The 17,956-nt window shown below is 34.2% G+C and overlaps 2 protein-coding genes across 5 annotated transcripts in view; both read left to right on the top strand.

Annotated features, from left to right (window-relative positions):
• LOC134848505 (syntaxin-like) overlaps positions 1 to 17,194 on the top strand; it is a 36,858-nt gene extending 19,664 nt beyond the window's left edge. Inside the window, exons 6-7 of one of the 4 annotated variants that reach the window (XM_063865986.1) lie at positions 669 to 779; positions 16,406 to 17,194. In XM_063865986.1, coding sequence (XP_063722056.1) covers positions 669 to 779; positions 16,406 to 16,483 — 189 coding nt within the window. In that variant the 3' untranslated portion in view covers positions 16,484 to 17,194. Of the gene's footprint in view, positions 1 to 268; positions 380 to 668; positions 780 to 2,700; positions 3,807 to 4,402; positions 4,770 to 5,579; positions 5,950 to 16,405 lie in introns of those variants that run through there. The other 3 variants (XM_063865984.1, XM_063865985.1, XM_063865983.1) reach the window with 3 other exon arrangements.
• Positions 11,260 to 14,269, top strand: LOC134848379 (transient receptor potential cation channel subfamily V member 1-like). The gene has a single exon (XM_063865792.1). The coding sequence runs from the start codon at positions 11,307 to 11,309 to the stop codon at positions 14,241 to 14,243; it is 2,937 nt and encodes a 978-aa protein (XP_063721862.1). The 5' UTR covers positions 11,260 to 11,306; the 3' UTR covers positions 14,244 to 14,269.
• Positions 17,195 to 17,956: the final 762 nt, after the last annotated feature.

Below are 17,956 nucleotides of genomic sequence, written 5' to 3'. Positions count from 1 at the left end.
GGTTGAAAACTCAAATTTAGAATCAAAATAACACAGCCTTAAGTTTTGGAGGTTTTTTTATTTTCGAATAAAAACAAGTCTGAATGTTTCGAAACAGCATGAGTATTTAACATTGTTGAATTATCAACAATTTAAGGGAAGGGGACGTATCTATCTTTTTGCCATTTCTTGCAACCGAGTGTGTGAGTTGAGGAGTTCATAATTTTTTCTTTCCGGTAAATTCATGAAATTACATTTCTCCGAGAGTGCATAAAAGTTCTACAACTAGGGAGATATGGTAGAAAGGATCGAATTCAATGTCGGCCAATCGGTCGTTTCGGTCAAAAAGGCCAACGTCGAACTCAAAGGTGCTGTCAAGTACCAGCAGAGTGCACGCAAGGTAAACTGTCTCGCAGAAACTAAGAGTTCAAGTAACCGAATGCTAAACATGGTATTTACATGAACCGGTTTCAGACAGTCATATAATATCCAGCGTTATGAAATCAGCCTATTCAAATCAAAAACAAATCACGCGCATTCTGAATAATTGTTGCGTTATTTTTGAACTTATTCGGCCGTTTTTGTTAAATTCATACCGTTGTTATGTAATGAGTCAACTGTCTTACATAATCATATGTCATAATGTCGTCATCTATCACAGCTGTGTTGTTTTCATGTGACGTCATCAGGGCGAGATGATAGATAGGATCGAGTACAATGTAGAACAGTCTGTGGACTACGTATCTAAGGCCACTCAAGACACTAAGAAAGCAGTCAGATACCAGTCCGCCGCCAGAAGGGTTAGTCATACATCCTTTATTTTTTTTGTATATTTTTATGTATAATATAAATAAGTTTTATGCAGATAATTACAATGCCAACACTATTTGGTCGTAGGATTAACTTCTGGAGTTAACTTTCTATCAGAGTTTAAAGTGTATTTTTTTAGTTAATTTCTTTTTTTATTTTTCCATTTGCTCGCGAATGAACTAAAGTTTATGGATGGGTTCCAAGTAACGGTGTTACAAAACAGAACCTAGAAAATAGTAAAATTTGTGAGTTTGCTTCTGATTGTGTCAATTCAACTTAATCCTAATTAGTTATTTAACAAATATTAACCCATTACAATTAAGTAATTACCCTTGCGCTAAGCAAGGGTATTGCAATCGGGTACTAGACTTCTTTTCCCGTTCGAAATAGTTTTAATCTAAATTTCTCAAATTGGGTTAGTTCTATATAAAAAAAGTGCTCGTCTTTAAAGATTCGTCAGTTGAATGAGCCTTAAGGTGATAATTTTTCGGTATGGAAAGTGGGTTTTAGAATTAGATTTCCCAGCGGAATAAAAAAATTTCTTTGGATCCAGTTTTTCTTTAATTGGGCTAGTTGAATGAAGAAGTTGTTGATAGAAAGTGTTCACGAAGTTTAGGGAGCTTCAAGTTGATATATTTTTTCAAATTTTCGAAAGTTGAAATTATTTTTTTTCTGTATTACTTCTGCTCATTGACACTTTCCTAGTGTTTGTTGGCTATGTATTATAATAAAACTCTTGTAGGGATTAACTTCATAAAGTTCCATGGCACTAAAATGACTAACAGTAAGAGACAGCTAATTCGCCGACACATTGGGTGCTTAACTATTCACGCAATTGAACTGCAAACACGTTTTATTTAAAAAGACAAAAAAATCGATTGCATGAATGTTTGTATCTTGAACCCGCTTGTTTTCAGCGCCCTGTGAAATGACGAATGATGCACCCTGCAACCTATGTGTGATGTGTAAAAAATTAAGGCTATCATTAAAAGGACACTTGCATGAAAAAATTGATATTACCTATAAAAATTCCGATTCCCTATTTTTGTTGGTCATAATTCAGAAAAGCATAAATAAAATAGGTTTAAGTTTCAATTAATGAAGTGAGGACAGTCATTTAGGTTAGGCTGCGTGGTTTTAACTAAACGAAATACGTTGAAAGTTGCTTACGCTGAAATTTATTTCTCCAAGATTTTTCAGAATCATTTGCCACAGGAAGGAAAGTTCCGCTCTCAAATGACGTAATGTGTAGAAAGCGAGAAAACACGTGAAATTTACACAAAGAAGTTTCTTGATACTTTTACTTGACATTTGAATTCCTTGGCACTTCTCATACTGTTTGTTGGCAATGTTTTAGGATTAAAAAAGCTGCAAAGATAGGGTATCGGAAAATTTATAGAGGGCTATTATATAAAACCCAAAACTTGCTGGTACAGATTGGAGACAGTTTAGTTTGTACACGATTTTCTACATTTTGCTCTTTCCTGTTCGTAGCTGGGGCGGAACTCAATCAGATGAATTTCGCGCCAAATTTAGTGATAAATAATTGGTTATCAGACAAAAGTGAATCATATAGTATTGATTTGGGGATTTGGGCTGACGCGCCAAGTTTTTCTTCATAAATTGAGTTTCGCCCTTCAATTTGCATCGAGTAAAGATGGTGGTTGCTTGCACTGCATCATGTGTTGTCATTGTTGTTGTTCGCATACAGTATCGGTCATAAGTTGCCATAAATGAAATGAGGGTTTTTTAAGACGATTTGTCGGGGTGCCTCGCTGTGCTTCTTTTTGAAAATATAAATCTTAAAAAATATTCCCCTCTCTAAATATATTGCATTTTGAAAAAAAAACAGCAGCGTTGCATGTGGTCGTTTGTCTGTTTGTAATAGTGTCGTTATGTGTTCCATTTCAGACGCAAATCATCATAGCAATAGTGGTGGCAGTCATAGTTTTGATCCTCATTGTCCTTCTCCTCACACTACTCCGGAGTGTCGGAATCATCGACTGATTAGTAGTGAACTCAATCGAACTGAATTGAATCAAATCAAATCAAATCAAATCAAAAACACAATATCAAACCCATCTGAGGTGCAAGTGTATCATAGTTGCATCCCTAAACGCTGAAGCATAGAGTATCCGTAACCTCGGTAGTATCAAAGGCTACCAAGTTATCCATGGGTAGACAGTTAGGATCAATTTTCTTAAAGGCGGTTTCTTAAGTCTATTTAAGTTTGTCGGCCTATCGCCAAATTGACCGGCCACTTTCCATTTTGGCTTTGAGGACCCAACTAATGTACTTGTGCCCCATTTGAGTTAAGTTGGAATTATCTGAACTCATAGAGTGCTAGACTTCAATTTTTTGCTGCTTCAATCTTCTAGAAATGGAACAATTGTTGATCATTTAGCATATCGCATAAACTTGTACGAACCCAGACAGCCAGATTTAAAAAATAAGGATAGCCGGTTACCGTGCAATTAGCACAGAATGTTCCGACCATAGTTTAAAAAAATACAATAAATTTTTTTTTTCAAATCGTCGTTTTTTCTGCGTGGTTTGATAAAAGGATCTGAACCTAAAACTAAGAGCTTTTCAAATGGTCGGAACAATGATAAAATTACCGAAATATATGTCATACCATCGACAATAAAAATAAACCAAAAAAAATAGAGATTGTGCGTACAATTGGATTGCATTCTTTGAACCATTTCTTTTCGTAAATTTATAATTATCTAATGTGATTGCTAGTAGTGTGTTGCTCAGATGTATGCACAAAACAACCGATTGTTAGACTGTTACTTAGACCGAATTAGGTTATTGCACAATTGGTTTACATTATTTTAAATTAGTTTGCGGCAATTGTTTGTATGAATTTGTAATTTATTGCAATAATTTTCTATATTTGTAGAGCTTTATTTGTATCTTTTCTATATTGTTTTGTTCCTTTTCTAAATCGTTTTCGTGGAATCATAAATTTGCTTCCGGTAATGTATTCGTAGAATAGACAAATTATAAACATAGTTTTCCCCGAGTATGAACATAGTTTTCCCCGAGTGTGAACATAGTTTTCCGCATACAAATAGATAAAGAATAAAAGTACCGGCATGTACCAATTTTTCGTATTGTCCATAGCGCCAAATATTATAATAGTCGGAATTATTAGTTTTCTGGTATCTAAATTCTAAAAAAAAAACACTTTCTAATGAATACATCGTATCTGCCTGTAAGAAATTATCAAAAACACGAATATTTGAATGCAATAAAGAATGAGTTGAAATAGGAAACGTTCCGTGGATGTGTTAACAAAGTCCTGGTTTGCATTCAGTCATCGAAAAAGTGAAGAAACATCAAACTGAAATCAAACGACGAAATCTTTCTATCATCATCAGTTGAATTTCACAAAACTGAGAACAAAGTCGAAACGAACTGAAAACATAATGATAGGTGGGCTGGAACATTTCATAATCTCAACCAGGAATGGGAAAGTCCTGGATGAATACTTTGAACAAACGTCTGCAAACATGATCACAAAGCCATCTGAAGTGAACAAACTACTGCGACATGAACAGTATCTGCCAAATAGGTGGAGGGATAATGGACAATTATATGTTTGCAGAAACAAGTCCTGATCGGAGGCGTGGTGATTCTGATTGTTTCTGCAGTAGCTCTGGTCGTCATTTTCACAGTGTTCTAGAACCTGGATGCTTATACGAAGAATTATGTCACGTTTCGATGGAAGGATGCGTTGATTGTAAAAACTCCCAATTGACGAAAATAAGATGCAAAGCTTGCATTCGACACAACGTTATTGACACAAATGTAAATTTTGAAGCATTAAGTGTAAAAATTGTCATTAGAGCTAGAATAATTATTTGATCAAATCGGAAATTTTAATTCAAAAGGATAAATAATTTATTTTGTCGGCATAAGGCTCGACATTTTGTTCAGTTTGGTAATATTTAATAGACGCAGCGTACAACTGCCGTATCTAAGGTCAATGTTAGATGCTTGACAAGATACTCCTATGCGGGTAATGAAATTGAAATATATCGAGCATGCTTTGAAGAAACTACTAAATGCATGCTTATTTGTAAGTAGATGAACATACAATTGACGGATTGTTGAAAAATTTCAAACCAAATTGCATGCTGCGACCGTTTTCTGCACGTGATAATTTCAATGAATTGAAATAGCAGATGTTATCAAATGAAATTTAAAAATTACTGACTCTTGCTGTTCGTCATTTTAGTCAAAATTACCGAGAGAGCTTACCTCAAATCTCAAATGCCAAACTGAAAAAGATAGCCTTTGATAGGGCAGCTCTCATAAGTGTAAAAGTTACAGAAATGAATTAATAATTCGACTTTTTCCCTTTTTAACCCCCAACCCAGCCTACTACCTAAAGACGTATGAAACCCCACACTGCGATAAAGAGTCGATGAACGTAGCGACTGTTTTCTTTTTCGCGGTTTGACTTTTAATTTCTTTTTAAGTTCAGTTAATTTTGTCAATCTTAAATTGTTCTAGAAGTTTAAAGAGCTCTGAGGCCATCTATTTTTTTCTATTAAATTCGAAAGTTTTAAAAAACAATTCAGTATATTTTATCTGTTTACTTGCGTTCATTGACTCTTCTCCAACTAACTGGTAGCTATGTATTTACTATTAGGGAGGGAGAGGGGGGGGGGTAATGGAAAAGGGCTAATGATTTGACTACTAAATTGCAAAAAAAGCGCAGGATGCTTAATGAAACGTAAGTTGATAATTCTCCAGCCACGATTGACTTAATGTTTTAGAAGAAAATCATGATCCTGATCTGTCTCGTTGTTCTCGTCATTCTATTAGTTCTTCTGGCCATGATTTTTCTCTCCTAACGCCCAAAGTTGAAACTTGTGGAGAAAGAAATCGTAACTATTTCATGGACTGGATCATATTTTGTAACTTTTCTACTGCATTCTACTAACTTTTCGTATTTTATTCACCTCTAATTAATAACTACCCCTAGAAGATCTGCAGAGTTGAATAGTTTCATCGAGAATGATATTTCTGATATTTTGTCTCGGGCCGCTTTGACTGAAATCATATGGAAGTCGAAGTCTTAAATGGACTCATTTAAGCAGTGCTGAAAGAGACTTTGATGGCCTCGAAAATCGTTTGATAGGTAATTTCAGAGACCATAGCTTCGATGTACTCCCTATTCTCCTTACGCACAAATGTCAACCTACCCAACCTTACAGGAACAACGGATCAAAACTAACCCATGAAAAATAATTTAATACTACAAAAAAAAACGTTTTTAATGAATAAAGAAAAACCAGAATAGTCGGTTGCTGTGCAAGTAGCACAGAAAGTTGCGACCCCTAATTAAAAAGGTAAACACAGCAGTTACTTCTGTTTTAAATGGAATAGTTTTTAATCCATCTAAACAAAGGCCTAGGAATAAAGCATAAGCAATATTAATAGGAAATTAGCCATAGCAGGTATATTCCATAGCAGTTTCCTCGAAATATGATAAAAAAAAAATAAAAATCCTCAAAAATTTCAAAAAATATTTCGAAAATGTTTCTAAATTTTCATTTACAAGAACGGCGCGAAAAAACATCAAAATCTTTTTTTACCCAAGTGAAACTACAATTACATGACTAAATTGTACGATTTCGACTAATCTAAGCCTGCGCGCTTGCTTTATTTGCTCGAAATTAGACTCAACATAAAAAATTCCAACCGATTTCTCTTGACGCTGAAAGTTTTTTTAATGTCGTTCGAATCATAATCGAGCGGGCCTTAAATTGATACATCACTCAGCTCATTCTGATTATTCTTTTCTGGATCCTGATTTTGCGTTGAAAAAAATTGAAATACTTCCGAAGACAAACATTACTATCTATTGTCAATGGTAAGAACAGTGAGACGTACGTCATTTGATAGGGAACATGAAATTCGACACAGCAGCTATAAATCTTATTCTGCTTTTCGAGTAAATTTGGAGCATTTTTGTTTTATACTTACTGGTTTTTGGGTTTTTAAAAGTCCTGAACCAACCAAATGAACAGTCAGTTATTTAAGTGTTCATATGATTTTTTCAAGAAAAAGGTTGTTCTTAATCATTCGACTTGAGAACGTGTCATAAATCTGTTACATATTTGTATGCAAGCTTCATTGTCTCGCAAAATTTAAGATTGGTCAGCGTATTTGTTGCATGTTTACCGAAAGATTTTTTTCATACTTAAGTTTAATCGTAGATTGAACGCTAATTTTTTTTCAGCTTCCAAGTTTGAATTCGGTGTTGATTTCAATCATTTGGAAATTAGCAGCCCAATAGTGGGGATCTGTTAGGGATGACATCAATTATGAATAGGAAATGGCTTATTATAGGATATCATGGGAATGCTTTCAGTGGCTGCAAGCAATGCCTCTAAAAGTGACTGCTCAATTGCATTTAGTTTCCGAGATTTGACGTTTTTTTTTTCAAAATTTTTTGTAAAACTTAGATTTAAAACTCAAAGTCATCGTTGGGGTTTGCAAGTTTTGACGACTCCCAATGCGAATGCGAATGTGGCTGCGCAGGTGCTTATAGTTTCCGAGATATGAAATTTTTATGCTTTTTGCAAAACAACAAAAAAAAGATGAAAATTTTCAAAAAAATTGTAATTTTACAGCCTTATAGCTGGGTGCTGCCATGGTAATCTCAGCAGTTACAGAATCTGAAAAAAATTCTTTTTTCTTTTTTTTTCCGAGATATGACTCTTTGGTGGGTTGATGTCTGGTTCCAACCAGGAGATGCAGGTGTTGTCACCACATCCTAATGTGGTTGCCCAATTAGTTAAAATTCCGAAATAAAGGTTTTTACGATAATTTTTCGAAGTATTTCATAATCGTAGAATTAAAAAAAAATTCAAATTTTTTTTTATTCTTGATCCAATGCCAAGCTGATGTCATTTTACTCACAGGGAACGCAGATGAAGCTTTCAAATACGACTGCTCAAATTCTTTCAGTAACCTACACTATGTTGTGGTGAAAGGATGGTACTAATTACAGGCCTCTTATTACCACTGATCATTTTTTTGTAGTTTTCGAGAAGAAGATGTTTATCATGATTTCAGAAATTTTTTGAACTTAAGAAATGAAGTAAGAAAATAGAGTATGGTGTTTTGAGCAAGATTCTCAATTATGAAATAAAATATTTTGCAAATGGAACAGGTTCAAAAATTTTTCAGTTTAGAAAGTGCGTTTGAATGCTGTTTGCAATTTTAGAGATTTGTTTCTGAGTTTACAATACGAAGATCTGAAACTCAGTGATTGCGGATATTTGAGAGTCTTAGTTTTAAAAAAATCTTGAACTTGCATATATTTTTTTGTTCATTTTACGAAATAGAAAGGGCTTTTGGATTCCCTCGTTTTTTAAGAGTCGATAAACGTAGATCAGACTCTTTTATAGGTCACGATGCTTTTTTCTTCGTTTTTTTATGAGAAGTCCAAATTTAATCAGGCTCAAATATATTTTTGTGGTTTGATTTTCGATGTATTTAGGTTCAGACGTTTCCTTTGTTAGGAACAATCAAGGTCCAACAAACAACAGCAAAAATGTAAAAGTCACGAAAACAAGTTTCGAAACTGGAATTTGAAAGTTGAGATTTTTTCAAAAAACAAGTCAGTATTTTTTTGTTTACTTGCGTTCATTGACTCTTTCCAACTTTCTATTGGCTATGTTTTTACTTTTATCGAATGATAGTAAGGACAAGGGCTAATTGATTGCCTTTAATTTGCAAAAAAGCTCAGGATGCTTAATCAAATGTAAATTGATAATTGCATAACACGCTTATTCAATTTTGAATTAGAGCTCAAAATGAGCTTTTAAACAATAAGAGTGGCAGTGGCGCTTGAGAATCAGTCTCAAAAGAGGGTTTTGTATGTTGTCCCTAGCGAATCATAAAAGTTATGTTGTGAGCTTTTTTGCTCTTTTTCTTTCCATTTTTGTCTTCGGACGTATTTTTTTACTATGTTTTTTGCTTTCATTGCAATATGACTTACCACAAATAATTATTGGAATAAATCGAGTGATATATCACTCTAAAGTAGTTTCATTCGTGACTTGAAAAACCTAAAAAGTTTTAAAAAATATCCAGTGTCGATAAAAACAAGTTTGACACTTTTGACTTTTCGTGTATTTTTGAACGAGTAAAGCGAGCGAGTAGGTCTTATTTAAAAAAAGTTCATTTAAATGACGAAAAGTTTAAATAGCGTAAGCGAGCGAGTAGGTCTTAAATTAAAAAATCAATTAAACAACAAAAAACCCCAAAAATTTTTTTCCGGAACCTTCCTCTACTTTATACCTTGCAAAAAAACGACTTAATTAGAAATTTCAAAAATTTTTCTCAATTAGTTTCGAAAACTTTTTGTAAGCATTTATTGTTATTCTTTACACCAAAAAAATTATTGTAGATATTGCCTAACTCAAGTTTGTTTGTGTTTTTTTTTACAATCGTATAACTTTTGCATCACACGGCGCACAACCAACGACACTAATTGATAAAAAAAGGAAAAAAGAAAAATTTATTTCCGTTTTTTTTTTTAAATGTGCTCGGAGTATTCTGGGTTTTTTTTGCGCAACAACTGGTTATTCTTGGGCTGTTTTTGTTTTGCCGTAATTCCTTAGCTTAACTTCATTACCATTATGCTATGCCATTTTGTAAAAAAAAAAACAGAAATTAAGAAAAAAATTTGTTTTATTTATTTTTTCATCCGAACTTTAATAAAAATAATTCCAGCCTGAAAATATTGTTGTTACGAAAACCTGTCAATTGACATCGCTTACGAGTTCTTGCGCACCTAGCTGTGCTCTAAAAAGTAAGATAGTGAAAGCAAAATATCATAAAATTCTTCGGTCGAATTTCAATTGATGTTAAAAGATACCAAATTTTTGTCAAATTTAAGATGAGATAAATAAATTAACAGAGGAAAAACTTCTCACTAAGCTGTGATAAACTAATTTCTAGCTCTATAAAAGCTTCTTTTGAAAAGTTAAGATTCTTTAGATTCAAAGTTTCTTAAGTAACGCGTTTTTCCCGAACCCCCGTTTTCCGAGATTAAATGTGAAAAAAATTAATTCAATAGAAGTGATAAACTTTTGATTATTCTGTCCATTTTTCCAGAATCAAAGCCAAAAAATGACACAAATACGAAGAAAAACTTTTTATAGTTTCACAAAAATTTGGTTGGAGGACATTGTGTGCTGTTTGAACAGGCAGTGCCAGTTTTTGGTGTAATTTTCAAAAATGACGGACTATTTTTGCTCGGCGTGGTTTTTTGTTCAGCCAATTTTTGATTAAACGCTTAGCTATCAATTTATAACTAAATGGTTTTGGAGGATAATTTTTATAGCCTTGGAAAGATTTTGTTGTCTAGACACATTCGCTCATTTTCTGTACAGTTATGTGGGCTTTAACAACACTTCATTAGCCAATTCGGGATGATTACAGTGCGATTTGTTGCATTTTATAAAACGCGTAAGTAGCGTATTGAGTTGTTCCAGGTTTAATTGAGGCATGTCATTTGATCTTATCATTAGGGAAAATAATTGAATTACATCCTTTTTGTACTTTATATTCAATGTGGTGGGATAAAAGTAAAAAAAAGAATGAAAAAAAAACGCTTGTTTCCTTTTTTTTTTATTTTTTTTTTTAAATTGCCAATCACAGTTTTTTTAATTGGCTTTAAAAGGCAGTCGAAACATTCAGGGTTTTGCCCGAAAGTACGAGCAGTCTTGTTGCTCTGTATGGTTGTTTATTTCCACGAGAACTCTATCAGTCCAAATTGTGCTGACTTTGAATCTTTACTCTTTTGTGAAAAAATCATACATGGCTTTGTGGATAAAAATTTATTCATATATCGAATACCATTCTTTCATTTTGGTGACTGAGGCTAAAAATAAGCATACTGAATTGTTTTAAGGCTCACAATCAGACAGGTACAAAATTTCGGTACAATTTATAAACCATTATCACGCTTGAGAATATGTCATTAGACCAAATGGTCCTTTTTCAAACGTCTGGTATAATCTGGCATAGCTAAAGATCAAAATGGCATAGGCTAAATTGAATGGTTGGCTAAGATGGCACAGTATAAATTGAAATAAAATAAGATCCTGTTCCTGAAAAAAAACGTTTTAAGGCGTAGAAATGTGTCGCTATGTTGAGACCAACAAGCTAAATAACGCTCTGAACTTGTGAGTCGTACGAAAGTTAACAACATGCTTTTTTAGTAATTTAGTCGGGCCTAGATTTCTATCTTTGCACTGAAAAAAGTTAATGAAAACCTGCAAAAAAGAGTGCTTTATTTACAATACTTTTGCAAAGTATTTACACTGTTTATATAGTATTCAGTGAAGCTTCGACGCATATTAAAGAACCATCATCAAGTCATCGATTCTGCTTGCATTGTCTAACGTGCTTCAGATATTTTTCGCTTACGCAGTTTTGTATAGTGTACTTTTCGATAGTCGAGCTTCAGAGTTTTTGACAATATGCATCGAAACGGTGGTAAATCTACTTTGACGCAAGACTTGCTTTGTTTTGATGCAGGCGCCTCTAAGGCTGATGTTCCTCCTACGTTTTTATGCTCTGCTTCTTTCGCTCATTCAAGTGAAGACAGTTCGAATCTAGCGTATTACTATTCAATGAACACCTTTAGCGATACTGTCTACGAAATCCACCAACTTATAGACCGCGAAGGTAACGGTTTGTTGCTAAATCTCTACTTATCACTGAAGGACGATAAAATATGCTTGACGGAGTTTGTAGACCACCTGCGAAACTTGGTTACCCCGTTTTTGTACAACAAAGGAGAGGGTCAATTGGTCACGCCCGAGCAATGGGTGAAGAACTTCGGCGCGAAACACCGCCGCGACTTCCAAGCGAGCCGCCGGCAGTTTTCGACCTTAACAAGCAAACCGATTCGTGACATGACAAAGATGTCAGATCGCGAAGATAACGAGTTAAACATGAGCTCAGAGGAGTTTCAGCTTAACTCGTTTTTGACCTTGACAACTCATCTCGTTTGTTGGAAATTAGAACACAGAGGTCGCTATGGCGAGACCCCCTTACACTTTTGCTACTTTATCAACACCCCGGAACACTTAGCCATTGCAAACTATTTACTTGAATTGTTTCCTAAATTGGCTATTGACAAATACGAAGGCGATTTCTATTTCGGGCAAAATTGTCTTCATTTTTGCATCACTCATTCGAATTCAAATGGCATTGAAAAGCTGATTGAGTGCGGCGCTGATGTGAACGCAAGAGCTTGTGGTACGTTTTTCATCCCACAGACTTTAAAACTTCACTCGCAAAAACCAGTTTTGCTTCCAGATTATCAAGGTCAGTCGTATTTCGGCGAGTACCCTCTGGCATTTGCCGCGTGCCTCGAACATTACAGTATTTTTGACCAGCTGTACCAAGAAGAAGGGACGAATCCTAACTTTCAAGATTGTTTTGGCAACACGTTGGCACATTTGCTAGTCATTCATAACAAGCCCAGGTTTCTTTACTACGCTTTGAAGCTCCCTCGAAAACGTATAGATCTTTCCATCAAAAATCAAAATGGGCTGACTCCTTTACAGCTGGCTTGTCATTTGGGTTATTACGAAGCTTTCCAAGTTTTGGCCGATGCCAGATCGCAACCGAAATGGAGTTTTGGTCATTTGGAAAGTAAAACCTACCTAATCGACCAACTTGATAGCATACACAGTAATGATGGATCAATTAATTGGAATTCAGGCTTGCATCTTTTATGTATGGGGTCCAAAAAGGGTCACACTGATATTATAAACAGAAACCCTTTGGTCGATTCTTTGCTTCGAGTAAAATGGCAAACTTATGTGAAAAGAAAGTTTGGCTTCAACTTAATTTTATCGGTAATTTATCTTCTAATTTTGATAGCGGCGCTTTATTTCAGACCATCAAATATTCAAAATTCGGAAGAACAACCAAATAAACAAGGAGAACAAAAATTGACCGACATGATTAAATTTGGATGTGAAATAACACTTTTCACCTGGTCCTTATTCTCAATTCCTTTCGAATGGGGTGCAATTTTAATCGAAGGATCCAAGCATGTTTCAAAAGGTCGCAACAGTTCAGGAGATGATCAAACAAACGTTGCCAGAGTTAGCGCCAGGAAATCTTCCCTTTCTGCAACTCTTTTATACCTGAAAATGGTACTTGGATTTAAAGATAAACTCGCAGCCAATTTGGGAAGTCTACTTTTAATCACAGCTGGAATAGCCCGAGTTGCAAACGTTAAGTTTGTAGAAGATATTTGCTTAGCTACTAGTATACCTCTTCTGTTTGGCAACTTATTATTCTATTGTCGATGTTTCTCCCATTTGGGACCATTCATAACAATTTACTACCACATGATCCGCAACACTTTAACAAAACTCATCATTTTATTTTTCATTGTCATTCTCGGAAGCCATTGCATTTTGTTTTTCTTATTCAACGCAAACTCTCTTGATGCAAAAAATACAGGCAGCCGAACTTTTTCGGAACTCATTTCGAAAACGTCTGGGGAAACAGAAGGCGATGAGCCTCTTGTTAAATTGGAACCTCAAAATGACGTTAATTTGGAATACTTGTATCGTTTAGGAGATACTTTGATGTTTCTTGTTCATACTTCGTTCGGCGAAATAAACATGAACTTCGTGGAGCTTTCAGCTTACCCGAGCGCCGGCCGACTTGTTATCATACAACACGGGGTTCTCGTCACAATTTTGCTCGGATGTCTGATGACCGCGATGGTCTGTGCAACTTACCAAAAAGTATTGCTCAGTTTTAGAGCGGAGAATAAAAAACAATGGGCAAGAATTATCCTTCTCTTAGAAGCGCAAATGTCTAAAAGTTATAGGCTGAAAAAGATCGCAGTTTATGCAGACTCTAAATCGACTGCTGATCCAACATTTCCGACGTTGCGAGGGCTCGGATTAGTCGTGACGTCAATCCGAGAGAACTCGGACGCCTTTCGCCGAAATCGAGCTTGGAACAACTGGAGAATCTTAAAATATGAACTAAGAAAACGTCATTTCAAAGTCCACGATTCGACTGTTTTCAATAAAAAGCTTGCACTGAGAACTAAAAAACGAAGTTCGGATCCGTTTCGGATCGAGCAATTGAAAGAAACGAGACGCCGAGTTTCTGTAAATCGATTTTGTCGTTCGGGAAGCGCAACTTATACTGCTCGTTCGTTTTTGACGACTGAAAATGAGTCGACTTTGATGGCCGAAGCTACTCCGAGTACTTTGCTCGGAAACCAGCTGGATAATAACAACTCGGAGTATTCTGAGATTAACACGCCCCCGATGCATGATATAGCTGACTCTAATTATCAATTCACGCCGCGTCAGTTTAATTTCAGTAGCATAAGCGAAGTTGATGAAGCAAATGAACTAACTGTACATCTGTAAAAATGTTTAAAAGTATCTCAATTAATACTAGCATAAGTAATTAAATTTACAGCTTTCCAAAATTGATTTGTATATCGATCAATAAGCTGCCAGCTATTTTCGAAATGAAAAGATGCGAAGTAGTTTGCAGCTGTCGCTACGGCGCTGCAAACGATTTTTTTTTCTCTAAAATTAAGTGTCAATGAATATAGTAACGACACTTATTTAAATAGCGTATTATTTTTTTGACAGAAATTTTAAAATTTGATCACGATTAATTTACTTGAAGCTGTTTAACTTAATTTTTTTATTCAAAATAATTTGCTGAGAAGAAAAGAAAGTACAGTTTGCGCAAAAAAAAATTGAATGACTGTGTTTCGCAATTTGATTTTAATTTATAGAGTTGCCAGCGGGAAAACAAAGCTACCCATTCAAGTTTTTTAAAAAAAAAAGTTTCACTAGTTTTATTAAAAAGTCTTTTTTTAAAACTGAAAGCTCAAAAAAAAACGAAAAAGTTGTTTTATTTTTCTTTGTTCATCATTACAATTTCACTATTTCAAAAAATTCTTTTAATGTTGTTATTCAGCAATATCAACAGGTAGTTATTGTTTTTTTTGTATTTTTGTACGGCAAATCAAGTACCGCAAACAATTGGCCAAATGGTTCGAGTGATATATCATTTTAAGCGTTTTCAGTCGTAACTCGATTTAAATTTATAAAAAGTCGTGAAAGCAATCAAGCAAGCAGACTGCTATTAGGGTAGTAAGTTTATATCTGAGCCGTTAAAACAATTTGTTCAGTACAATTGGCTTTCTAAGCTTCTTTAAGCGCTTTTTCGCAACTAAAAAGCGGATTTTTTTTGCAACATTTTTTTTCTTTTTGTTTTCATTGGAAAACTGTTGTCAGATAAACCTAAATTCTGTTCCTCTGTTATTCAGATCTTTTCGTCACACCGTGAACGAAACAAATGATACAATTTCAAAAAAGAGCTTCTTTCAAGGTGGTTTTTTTTCTTTCGTTTTTCGAGGTGGTGAAAACTTTTTGTGCTAATTGTACAGCAAACCGCTATCTCCGTTGTTCTGACCGTTGAAAACGGGGAGAAGTTTTGTATTCGGGTGTGTCTAAATGTTTCTTTTCTCTTTTTAATGCAAAATCAGGTACCAGAAATAATCATCGGAACGAGTCAAGTGATATACCACATTGAAGCCCTTCCCAGTCGTGATTCAGCCCTTCCAGTCGTTTAAAAAAATTGTTTTAGTGTTGTGAAAAACTGCTTTCAAATTTTTGATTTTCAGTTCAATTTTGAGCGAGTAAAGCAATTGAGTAACGATTGTTATTTGAAAATTATTTTTATTAAAATTTTTCGGCTAAGAAACTTGATTACAGTAAAAAAAAAATTTGGATGTATAATTGTATAGTTTTCAAATCACACTACGCACTAAAACGGACACTAATTTAAAGAAAAGAACGAAAAAAAATACATTTTTTTTGTTTTTTTTTCTATGAATATGGTCAGAAGATTCTGTGCTACTTGCAGAGCAACCGGCTATCCTTGTCTAAGTTGGATTTATTTGAAATTAAGAAGGATTCGTTTGCACACTTATTGTTAGAAGTTCAATTTTTAGTGTTCAATATTAATTGAAATACTGGTTACTGTTTTGTGAGCCCAAGTTTTGTTCTTCAAATATGAGTCATTACGATGCGCTTCTGAGCATTTTATCCAAATAATTCGTTTTTAAACCATTAACATCCATTTGGAAAGAAATTTTTTGATTTTTGTATTTTTTTTTCAACAAGTTCAGTTAAATTTTTCATGTTTATCTTTTTGTTTTAGTTGTAACTAAATGTCGGAAAATAAATTTTCTAGTTTCGTTTGATGAATTTATTATTTTTTAGTCTTAATCCTTTTGAATGATAAGACGCTTTCATCCCTTATGAAAAACTTCTCTCCAAAAATAACCTTAACCTCTTAATATCACCCTACTCACTGGCTACTCAAGAAAAAAAGCAACGGTGAAATTTTACACATTGGATCAAAATTATCACTCAAAATTTGAAAGTAGCCGTGAAGTTTAGTGTAGCAAACTTTGATCCTACGAGTACAAATTCACCTAAACATTTAGAAGGGTAATCAATTGACATTAAAAAAATATGCAAAATGTTTGTTTTCTGCTGCCTAACAGAAGAAGCTGATGATGATGGCGTGTGGGGCTGTTTTGGTCGTGATTGTTGTCGCTTACCTCGCCAATTACTTCATGTAAACAACAATCAACAAACAAACACAATCGAAGGCCAAATTGAAGTCTACAATTACGCGCAAATCAACTTCCTACATTCCTGCTGCTATTTTCGATTCCTGCTGATCATTTTTGCTGCGCCAATTTGACCCGAAAACTGGGACATCCGATATTATCATTCCAAAAGTAGCCGGATCTACTGCGACCACCGCGTTGCCATTAGCAACAACAGCGCAAACGATACTAGCCATAATTTATTACATTCTCTACAGGTTTGTTTGATTTTCTTACAATTTAAAACTGTATAATTGAAATTTTAATTTAATTAGCGATGAAAATTTTTTCTAATTAATCGCCATAAGCAATGAACTTCGATGCTCGCTTTTTTGCTTGTATTCAACTTGAAACGAAGAATTTAACTTATAAATAGGCCTTTGCAGTGTAACCAAATCACCCATACTTTCCTTATTCTGATGTAATGATATTTTATTCACTTATGCAGTTCCTATAACTATTTTTGCAATTGCTATTCAAGAATTAAGCCCAAAAAGAGAACAGTGCTCAATGTAAAAACAATTGTAAAATTTTTAAAATCTAATTTTATACTTTGAGCGCTCACCTTCAAAGTGCAATACACATTTTCCAAGACAAACTTTTGTTTAAAAACAATAAAACTGGTGCGAAATCTCAATTTTTGGTTTTTGAATCCAACCATTTGTATGAATTATAACTAATCCGCACTGAAGTTTCTTTTCATAAAAATCTGCGTAATTTCGAATCCAAAAACGCTTAAATAGTATTCATTTTGTTGAATCTGAAAATAGGGTTTTTTGGAACTTTCCTCTAAAACTTCAGTCGCATCATTCTAAATTAATATGAAACTCCAACTCAAAGTTCTGATGCTTTCTCCTGGTTGAAAAATGATAGATGAACTTTGAAATTTGAAAACAATGGGTGACAGATCTGAACTAAATTGGAAACAACTTGACTTGAATTAAAAGCCGCATGTTTCAAATTCTATATCTGAGTTTGGTATAGAGATTTTCAACTTATTCAGTTAGTAACAAAAAACAAAACAATACTAAGCAAAACGATTGCTTTCGTATAGCTTCATTCGTCTTTTTGGCAAATTACAAAATTATCCTTAACGCTCTAATAAGTCTCACAGCCAATGTATTAGATCTTCATCGACCTGAGTTGTCGTTAAAAATTACAAATATTTCATTAAAAATTAATTACAAATAAATATCTAGTATTTAGTAAAATTAATACGTTAGTTGGGTTGAACAATTAACTAAGGAATAATTTTTTAAGAAAACCAATAAGGTAGGAACCCTAGGATCTTGAATTTGTTTTTTTTACCTTACATATTTTTTGCCCAGTGTGTCTTGATTGTATTACGTTAGCAATGCTTGTGTACGTCGGACAAAACGCTTGCTAGTAATAAAGGGTCCTTTCTACTTTCTATCAGACTCGATAATTATTTTAAGGGTTGGA

The sequence above is a fragment of the Symsagittifera roscoffensis genome, chromosome 6, assembly GCF_963678635.1.
Source record: "Symsagittifera roscoffensis chromosome 6, txSymRosc1.1, whole genome shotgun sequence".
Classification (NCBI taxonomy): Eukaryota; Metazoa; Xenacoelomorpha; order Acoela; family Convolutidae; genus Symsagittifera; species Symsagittifera roscoffensis.
Note: the sequence above shows the minus strand (reverse complement) of the source record. Positions and strands in the feature narration are given on the sequence as shown.